The sequence below is a fragment of the Callorhinchus milii genome, unplaced genomic scaffold, assembly GCF_018977255.1.
Source record: "Callorhinchus milii isolate IMCB2004 unplaced genomic scaffold, IMCB_Cmil_1.0 Scaffold2, whole genome shotgun sequence".
NCBI lineage: Eukaryota > Metazoa > Chordata > Chondrichthyes > Chimaeriformes > Callorhinchidae > Callorhinchus > Callorhinchus milii.
In genome coordinates this window covers 82,879,101-82,890,023 of record NW_024704743.1, presented here as the reverse complement: position 1 = coordinate 82,890,023, position 10,923 = coordinate 82,879,101, and the positions used below count along the sequence as shown (strand labels likewise).

At 38.7% G+C, this 10,923-nt stretch overlaps 1 protein-coding gene across 1 annotated transcript in view; it reads right to left on the bottom strand.

Annotated features, from left to right (window-relative positions):
- znf407 (zinc finger protein 407) overlaps positions 1–10,923 on the bottom strand; it is a 320,280-nt gene that overhangs the window by 190,053 nt on the left and 119,304 nt on the right. Inside the window, exon 4 of the mRNA XM_042347003.1 lies at positions 2,497–2,571. Coding sequence (XP_042202937.1) covers positions 2,497–2,571 — 75 coding nt within the window. The remainder of the gene's footprint in view (positions 1–2,496; positions 2,572–10,923) is intronic.

Here is a 10,923-nt window from a genome sequence, read left to right as displayed (position 1 = left end):
CTCGATGCTATTTCCAGCTACCTCACTCTTCCTGAACCGGCAAAAATCATCAGGCCCAAAAATCTGCTTCCAACCATAATTCTGGGTGCCACCTGCAGCCTTTTTTTCTCCCATTTCTTGGTTAAAGGATCATTTCAAGACATGACAGGCACTATATAAATGTAAATTGTATTGTACTATTATACTGCTTTTACACTGGGGTTCCACAGACATGGTGCAGCACCGAATTGGGAGTGTTGCCTCAAAACAAAATCAGACTGGAGAATTCCAAGCTAGTTTTACAGACCTTCAGAATGTGAGTGCAGGTATGTTCGAATAGCCATTAGAAATGTGTTCTTGTGATCTCCGTAATCCAAATAACAGTAGCACAGGCTCATAGATGTGCTTGAACATCAGCAACTCTGCTCCTGGTCTTTAATTCTTAATTCTACTCTGTATTAATACCAAAAACACATTTTTAATGACCGTGAACATCTGACGACATTGCAATAATGTTGAGATGTACACACTCATGCTGAGTTTTGGGAAATTTGGTACCAAGAAAACTAGCCATTTTACATTAGGAGTTGCCTCTGACACAGGTTTGCCTCAGGACATATTATCATGTTGTTAAAGATACACACAACTGGAAAAGCAACATAAAACCCATTTGCTCCTCATCAAGACGGAAGAAAATGGAAAATTATTTGTTTCCCCAGCACTGAAGTCATTCACCTCATAAACCTAAAAAGCATCCTGCAAAGTGCAGTATGACCCCTTTGTAACCCAACTTGTTATAACACTGATTTGCTGATAATGCTGAGTTGCCTCCTTTAACATTTTCTTACTTAAAAATCCCAAATCTCGAAATTGCACCATCCAAATCCATCACCACACGTGAAATCGTGCTTCAATTCCTGTTGTCACGCTTCAAAGCAAGTCAGCAAAACAACAGGAATGAAGTGCGATGACATGTTTTGAAGTATAATAATGGGATTTGAAGCATGACACCACAAATCTTCAAGCACGATACTTGTGGGTGAAGTCACACAGCTTTCTCTGAACACACATAATGCCATCGCTGGTGACGAGTTATAAGGCAAGTTGGAATTTTATTGACCACATCTGCTCCCCTTTAACAGAATTCTATAATACAGTAAACTATGGAATGTTGAATTAGGCATATGTATAAATATATAAATAACTGTGTCCAGAATATTGACAACCTGGTGACTTAAATGCGAGTGGCAAATTATCACAAATTATCAGCCATTTACTGTATTGGCATTCCTGCTCTAAGATATATTTGTTGAAGTGTGCCAATAGGTATATTTTACATACGGGTCACCAGTGCTATAGTTATGTTCTTATTCTACATCATAAGAAATTTGTTCACTTTACGTTTGTGTTTTATGTATTGTGCTATAATAATATGCTGCCTTGCATAAGCATGCCAAATGTTCACTACTTTTTACAGTACCAGAAACTAACATTTGAAGTACATGTCAAAAATACGTGACGAGTTTAAATTAAAAATAAATGGATGTAGCAAATTTCAGAAAGAAACAATTGAATTTAAACTACAACTATTTGAGATCCTTATTTCAATGATTTTTTGGAACTAAAAATCAGTGTCAATGAAATGAAATAACATAAAACAAACTCAGCCAGGAGGAACAACAACAAATTACAAAATAGGGTTACAATTCCGATTTAAAATCACATTCTGAACAATTGTTTAATGGGATAAATTCAGTTTGGTACGTAATGGTAAGCAGGTGTACATGAGAGATGATTTGTATTCTGGGTTGCAGACATAAGAAAATATTGTTTGGCCCTATTTTTTACAACACAGGGAACCACTAAAAAAACACTGATGGGTGAGCTTTCAGCCACTTGCCTCTGCAAGTGGACTTCTAAATCCTCTCTCTTTGGCTGTACCTTTGGTCACCTTCTGCCTACATTCTGCCTATCCCCTACCCCTACTCAAGCTCCCACACCGTCTCTGTAAAATGCTCTGTAAGTCCTATTTTAGTGCAACTTGTTTCTTACTGTAGTAGTCGTTTTTCCTCAAGTCTGTTTTATCTGTTTTCATTTAATCTTGCTCTGATTTTAAAAAAANTTGGACAGCTTAGTTCTACTCGTGTAAAGTTTCAAATGAACTTCAGTCTAAATTACCAATTGCCTTAATCACAAAAGCTCACTTGGTGGCAAACTTGTTCAGGGTTTGAGCAACGGGACATCTAAGACTGCAAATGATTGGAGATAGCAATCTATTCTTGCTAGAAAACATAGCAAAGTAAGAATCCAGAAATGGAGTGCTAAAGTTAAAATTTATCTGCAGTTACAGATTTTTTCGTTTTAAAAAATACATCTAATTTTATAAATTGGGACACACTGCACTGCAAACTGCATTCACTTAAACAGCATTTCCGTCTGAGTCGCAAGTGCTCCGAGACTCTGCCCCGCGTGAAGGGCGCTAGTTAACCACAAATTGTGGAAGGTGTTGTTTCTTACCTTTCCTTGGGAGTACCAATGCCGTGCTTGCCCAACAAATGGGTACTGAGATGTTTCTTCATAACAAATGCCCATCTGGAATACAATAAAAGCAGATTTTGTTAACTTCTATTTTGCTCCGTGGGTACTTTCTTCAATCACATTTGTTTTTACTATATTTTAGGGATATTTTATCATATTTTACCACAAAATCCAAATACATCTTGCATATTGAATGAAGACTGAGTTTGTAGTGATGCAGACAAAACAAAATCCTGAAGCAGATGAAAGTACATTATTTAAAATGTGGTCTGGTGCTGGGCTCAATTCCCAAACCAACTAACTGATTACTAGATCAGCAATATCAGCTACAACAACAACTTGCATTTACATAGCGCCGGGTAGAGTTCCGGAGCTGCCCCTCACTGAAATTTCTCAGCACAACGGGTATGTTTCATTAATGCTCAAGTGGGTCCAAACAAGATGTGCCACACAAAGGAAATGGCTCTCATCTTGTGGGGACCATAACATGATTCCTCCCATAGTTTGGGCTAGAGGTGAGAGGTAAATGCACTATTATATGTCCCTTTTTGTATGAATTCCCTCTCTTGGGGGAAGGGGCAGGGGAAGAAAGGACATCCATTAACATGATGGCTCGATTATAAGAGCCCACCCTGGCTGTCTATGAAAGCATCACTATTCATGAATAAGATCATACATGCTGAAGGTCATGAGTTGCACACATATTCACATGTTCAACAGTGTCCTAATTTCTTTCCTCACCCCCACCCCTCCACTCCCACCACCCACCCCAAACCCAGTTGTCTGAAGGCAACATACACCCAATGTTCCGAGGCTTAGAACAGTTCATAGTGTGAACAAAGCATTGTTAGTACTTTAACACTCAGCACCACTGCTCATCCATACTTCACTGCATTCAGAACCTAAAGTACTTCAAAAGATCACTAAGATGATTAATCAAATGTCAAATTAAGTATTTTCAGCCGTTATCTAGTAGATGTAGGGAGATTAAACTTCATTTTTACTTTTATACAAGAGTCACCACCAATGCTAAATTAAAAGCACGTTATTGCTTTTCAATGCTATTATAACATCTGTGTCAGAAATAACATTACAATTACATCATGCAGTGAAATTGCATTTTGAAGTTCAAAGTCAATTTGGAAATAGTTACAGTAAAATGAACAGCACAAAATCAGATTTAGAAAAACAAAGCTCTCAAATATCAGAAACACATGTGTATAATGTAGCAGACATAACTAACAAAACAAAAGCAAGTCGCTGTAAACATTGGCGTGAACATTTTTTGACTGTACCTGTCCTTCAGATACCCAATTATCATGCTCTAAGAGGCACCATTCTTTGTATTAAATATGTGGTGCAAAACACAGGTGATATGTAAGAAAAAAGCTTTTAATTAGTGTTTAATTACCTAATTTAGTTTTAGTACAGAACGAAACATGGTATGCATGCAGACATTTTGGCAAGATGCCACATTATGTTAATAGCAGCACTGTAAAAACTCAGTTAGTGGTATCTGTTGCATAGAGTCTAAAATTTCATATACAAAGTAGGCATGAACAGCCAAGTTTCAGCAGAACACTGAAATAAAATCAATTTAAACTGAAGAGAACAAAGATCCATCCAACAGGAATGCATTTCTTGAAAGCCATTAATGAATTAATGAATTTAATAGCTGGCAAAATAAAAAAGGACACCAGCACACACCTAATAAAAAAAGGTAATTAAATATAAAGGAAAATCAAAGTCAATCGATAGCTATGTTGAAGGATGAGACATTAAACCGAGGTCCTGGCTGTTCAGGTGGATGTTAAAGATCCCACGCCACTACTCAAAAAGAAAAGAGTTTCTCCCAGTGTCCTGTCCTGAGGATACGGCTGTGCACAAATTGGCTGTTATGTTTGCTTACAAATGCAAAGTCACTATACTTTACAGTGAATCCTGTTAAGCGCTTTTGAGATGTCATACCCACTTGAAAGGCGCTATATCAAATACAAGGAGTATTATTATTACCGCCATATTATTCATCCAGTCAAGTGACTCAGACTGGACTGCAGCTGTTGTCAATGCTGCTCAGTACCATTAGACAATAGGTGCACCTTGTGAGTGGACTTGATTTCTCTACCCCACTCATTCTGATACAGATCAACCCTTGAGTTCATTTGCCTGGCCGAGAACCAGCAAAACAGACCTGTTGTGGAGACTAGTGTTTGGACCAGTATTAAAACCCAGATCCTGATCATGCGAGTACAGCACCCATAAAATGAATATTTTTTTTGTCGCATGAAAAACAAAACAATTGCCTTTGCAGATGTCATAGAACTCAAGGCAATATTCACAAGTATCCCGGCCAACAATCCTCCAGATTAGATGGTCATTCACCTCATGTTGGTGGAACCTTGTTGTTTTATACACAGGGTGACCAAAAAGTTGTGATACCATTACAATATTTAATAAATCTTAAAGAAATTATAATTTTTTTAGATAATAGGGTAGTTATTTTTGGTCACCCTGTAGTTGCTGTGTTTGCCTACAAAAACCCTCACTACAGTTGACTAGGAAGTACTTTGCAACATTTTGATGCGCTACTGGGCTAACAAAAAGTTAAGTATTTTCGCATATTTATTCATTGCAACACAGCTGGCTTATAATAGGCATCAACCCATCCTCAGACTTGAGTAAGCAGTCAGCACATAGACTGTTCTCAAGCTTCAAACACATATGTTGCATTGAGCATGGGACTTACAAATAAAACCATGGATCAAGGCACGATCAACAAGACTGTTTCCACAACAGGTCTCCACATCTAGTAGACTGGACTACAGCTGACCAAACAAGTCATAAATTAGTTACAAGCATTGAAGAGGTCACACCCAACTCAAACACAGAACCATAAAAAAGACACATTATGAGTTTGAGTTTGGCACCATATTAATAAAGTAATTTAATATGCTCTTAGCACATTCAGTATTGCCACTTTGTCTAGAAAAGCAATCAAATTTGTTTTCATTTAATATGCAACACCAGCCTCTCGCTTGTTTTCTGTTGAACAGTAGTCATTGTGAATGGGGTTCCCTTGACACTCTCTGCTGGGATGAATTGTCATTTGAATATCCCTGCCCAATAAACTATTATTTTAATTACTTCACAACTTTTTTGCAACATTTCAACAACTTTTCCATTTACTTTATAGAGTACATCAGTTTCCCTTTCACCACTGCTCCCATCTTTAATTCATTTAATCAGCAAATAGAATGTCATAGTACATCATATATTTGACTGACAGTTGGACAATTAAAAGGGTTAACTGTAACTTGCTTGTACAGTGAATCAATAGGTATATGTTTCACAAAACCTTTAAATCAGGAACCTACTTGAAACTGCTCCAAGCTGCAGACATTCAAAGAAAATGGGGTAAAATAACCCCGAGTTGGGATTGTTATCCCTGGGGACTTGAATGAACATCACAGCCCATCTTTCAACAGAGTTAGTGAGTTGTTCTTCTAAGCTCTTAGGATAATATCTATCTACTGTCCAAATTCAGTTGCAAGTGACTCAGCAGTTCTCATCTTTTTGATGAGTACTGTAGTTAACAACTCTGCAGAGGATGGTGTCATCAACAATGAGAACGATGTTTCTGATGACACTGACGAAGACAATAAATCATTCTTCCCTGAGGGACCTCAGCTTCAGAATTGAAATAAGACTGCAAATGTCCATTTATCATGGCCTCCTGCCTGCATTGTCTGAGTTGCTTTGAATATCTAGTTTACCAGTCAGGAGGTATGTCACAAAAGACCATCTCCTCATTGAAACCCGGATGTAACAACAACAACAAAATTACATTTGTATAGCGCCTTTCACGTCAGGAGGCCATCCCAAGGCGTTGGACAGACAGAAGTTACGGACCCTAGCTAAGGGTCGGAGTGGGAGAGGGCAGGGCGGGAAGCAAGGAGATCGAAAGCATGTGTATTCTATTGAAGGCTTAAGAATTCTTTTGAGCTATAACGCTAAATCCATACTGGAGGCTTGAGATCAAAATTTGATTATCTTTTGTGGAGTCCTGTAGCTCAGTGGTTAGAGCACTTGCCTTGCAAGCGAGACACCTGGGTTCAATTCCAGGCAGGGTGAAACCTTGGGCAAGTTTCCTTACTCCACACGCCTAATAATAATCCCTTCAAAAAACAAAATCAATAATAAATTGGTCATTTTCAATCCACGACTGTCTGTGGGACACTGCTGTGTGCAACTGGCTGCCGCGTTTTGCCCACAAAAATACGGTCAATTCACTTTACAGCATACTCTGTGAAGCGCTTTGAGACGTCTAGAAGACGTGAAAAGCGCTATATCAAATGCAAAGATTATTATTAATATTATTATTAAAAATAGTTTGAGAGAAAACAGTTTTTCATTCATTCTGGTTTCTATGAGCATTAATCCTAGCTGGGTTATGGCTCATTCATCTGTGTCAGTGGATAAGGATAATAGGCATTATAATAGGTATTATTACCCTGCGTGAGGACCACTATATAAATGCAAATTGTTGCTGTTGTTGTTGTAATCCCATTATTCACACGCATCATAAAGTTAGGTAACTTTATTGACTAGTCAAATTGATCCCACTAGTTCTTTGGGTACAGCTTTGAAAACGTTTCAATCTATGTAATCAGCAATACTGTGGTACATTTTCTGGCATCAAGTATTGAACATTCATTTTCTTGTGCCTTATCTTAATTTGGTTAATTATGTTGCCATACTTCAGTGGAACTTAGCACCTTCATTTAGAATTCAGATGACATCGTTGCAAATCTACCAAGCAAAATTCTTTCAGTAAGTAAATTTATTGTACTATTACTGTGGTTTCCCCAATTATAAGCACACAGTGCCAAGGTTGATGCTTTACTGACAAGTGGAAGTTACTACCCAGAGTATTAGATGCTTTACTTTATGCAGAAGTGTTCTACATGACCAGTATGGTTAGGATGAAGAATAGTGAGGTTGGACTCAGTGTTGGAAACAGATCCGACCAATTTTCAGCAGTCTTTTCACCTTTTACTTTATGATCATGGGGTTTGTACCTGACCTTAGACATAGGTATCAGCTTGGCTCAGCTGGGAGGTCTCATCTCTGGGTCAGAAGGTGGTGGTTCAAATCTCATGCTGGGACTTTGAACTCACTGTCTAGGATGACAGTCCAATGCTATGCTGAGGGAGTTAGAAATGCTGTCTTTCAGATTAGAGTTCAATCGAAGTCTCCACTGCCTGTTCAGGTTGTTGTTTAAGATCCCATGGCATTACTCAAAAAGTTGAGTTTTGCTCAGTGTCTCAGCCAATAACAAGACATTGCTGTGTGCAAATTGGCTGCTGTGTTTTCTGATGTATGCTAGAATGATGTGAACTTATTATTCAGGTAAATAATGTACATTGATGAATTATTATTTTACCAGCTGTAAAGACAGATTGAGTAAAGATTCTCGTCCTCACCTTTAAGGCCATCCATGGCCTTGCCCCCTCCTCTCTCTCTCTGACTTGCTGACTCCCTACCAACCTGCCTGCTCCCACCGTTCAGCGGATTCCAGCCTGCTCCATGTCTCCCGCCTGACTCACCCTACCATCGGTGGCCGGGCTTTCAACCTTTCTGCCCCCACACTCTGGAACTCCATCCCATGGTCCCTTCGCCTCGCTTCCTCCCTCGCATCCTTCAAGGCCAGTCTCAAGACCTTTCTCTTCGACCGTGCCTTTGGTCTCCCTCCTACCTCTCTGCCTTCCCTCACCCCTACACCACCCCTTCCCCATGCTCGGGCCCTAATATCTGACTATTCAGCGATTTGGGACATCCTCCCGACATGAAAGGCACTCTATAAATGTAATTTTGTTGTTGTTGTTGTTGTTGTTGTTGATTGTGCTCTTTCCTCCACCAATATTGTTCTATATTCAGTCACTAAGAAACATAGATTATGTGATAACACATCAACTTTGTCTCAAGTTATGAGAAGTGCTTAGAGCCTTCCCACATTGGCAACGCTAAGATCAGTAATTTGAAAATCAGTATGCTTTTTGTTAAGTGATTGAATCAACAACTTGGAACTCAAGGATAAAAGGAGACCACCACAACAATTGGCAAGTTTATCCTGTGATTTAGATGGGGCAGGGGTTCAGGCACTACAATTGTCCTTAGCGTCTATGCCTAGAGGAGAAAGAAATCAGCTATTGTTCCCACTCCTGATCCAGAGGCTAGTGAACAGAAATTAGGGGAAGATAGGATTGGCCTTAAGTATAAGACCCCACAGTCCGATTGTCTGCCAACAATTATGCTCAAGGCTCACACCTAAATAATGGCCCCTTGAGTGAGAGCCAGAAGGGATTGGTTTTGTAAAACCACACCCCAGCAAGAAGAGAACTAAACAACTTCAGAAGAGGGGAAGAAAATCTGTCAATCACAATATTTCCATTAAAGTAAGAGGTGAGGGGAGAAGAGGGAAAGGTGCAGTGGTTACAGCAATGTCGCACAAACATGAAGTGAACGACCGACTTTCAATCTACAACAACAACAAGATTACATTTGTATAGCGTCTTTCATTTCAGGAGGACTCAACCTTCTGACTCAGAGGTGAGATACCTACCAATTGAGCCAGGGTGAACCGACAATACTGAAACCTAATTTTCTTTTTAGTGGACTAATATAGTTAGATTAGTTTTAATCAACACATTATTCTCATTACATATCCCCCACATTCTCAAAGGGGATTTTAAATAAAATCCAACACCTGTGTTGCAAAAAAATACATCGCTAGCTTTATTAACAGTTTGTAAAATTACTTTTGAGCAGTCATTTCAACTGAAAATGTCAAGGAACCATGTGAATTTGAGAAAGCTTGGGTGAATACCGGTTTTGACCAACCAGAAAACAAAATACAGGTTTTTTAATGTATACTGTAAATTTCAAAAAAGTCTGTGAACCGTTCAGAAAGCTGTTCATACTTTTGGAAGAATGAAATTGTCAGATTTGCCGTTGATAATTTAGCAAACCTCATCAATTTTGTGACTGTTTTGAGAAATTTACTGTGAAATCTGTTGTCCCTGGAAGCATTTTATGAACCTTAACAGCTGCAGGAAGTCACTCAAAGCAACCTATATGCAAATGATCGTCTCACAGTACAAAAAATTAACCACATGAAACAACTTATTTTTTATGTAAATAACATGTTGCAATTAGATACCTGATTTCTCCTTCAGGGAGGAATAAAAGCTTTGCATGTATTAGAACCCCCAACCCACCCCAACACATCAAAACATGTTTTAACAAGAGACCATGCTGGCTCCAAGGAAATGCAGCAAGAATGTTTGTAAGTTTGTTCAGTTAAACAGTTCAATGTAAAAAGATCCACACATCATAATTGTTGATGAGTGCTAAATATTAACGTGAAATTGTGAAAGCAGTTGATAAAATTGTTATACAACTATTCCCATAGTGTCTCTTTCAGTTAACAGATTTTGAACATCTATTAATTAATTATCAGTGACTGTTTGATAACATCTGTATAAAGTAACCTCCAGCAGGTGCCTAGCAGCAATGCAGCTGTACGTGTCAATCAATGTTGGAACGCGTTTGAAGTAATATTTTGCTTACCGTAAAAATGACACAAATCAGCATCGCTAACTGAAATTCTTTTGAAGTGGTTCTCATCTTTTGTGAAGATATACAAAACTGTATTTCATTAAAGTAATAAATAATTTAAACCTGTTCTGAACAGTATGCACCGAGGTGACAAGGTTGTACTCCTGTACCTCAAAATGGCTGTTCAAACAACAAATAGTTTTGGGGGGAAATAGAAACATTCAAGGCAGAAAGATATTTAGGGTCCACTTTGGAACCAAAGGCTGTTCTGTGAAACTACAGAAACCCCCTAACTGTGCTTTGTCGTCACTTTGGGATCTATGCAATAGCTGTAACAGAAGTTTGAAAAGCATACAAAAAATGAAGCTTCGAAAATATAACACTGGAGCTCTACACCTTAGTTTTGCTAGGGTTTGTCATTCTGAATTTGTACTTGTATTGGCTTAAAATTATTATGAAAATCCCAGCATGGGGAAGTCCAATTCTGCTGCTCCACCTCCAGCAACAACCAATTAAAAGGTGGCTTAATGCTGGGGTGGCATCATGCCAGTTCCAGTCTAACAGCTGGCACAGCTTCCCTAAAAGCAAATACACATCATGACCCACATGGAAACTGCCTTATCCACTTACGAGTATGAGGCTGACCTCTTTCAAGCCTGCAGATTCAAAACTAAGTAGATTGAATGTGTGTGTATCTGGATGAAATGGACCACTCTGCAATAGCAAGCACATACTGACCTGCATTATACATCACACATTTGCACACATGTTTCCGTGTGCCACTTACTG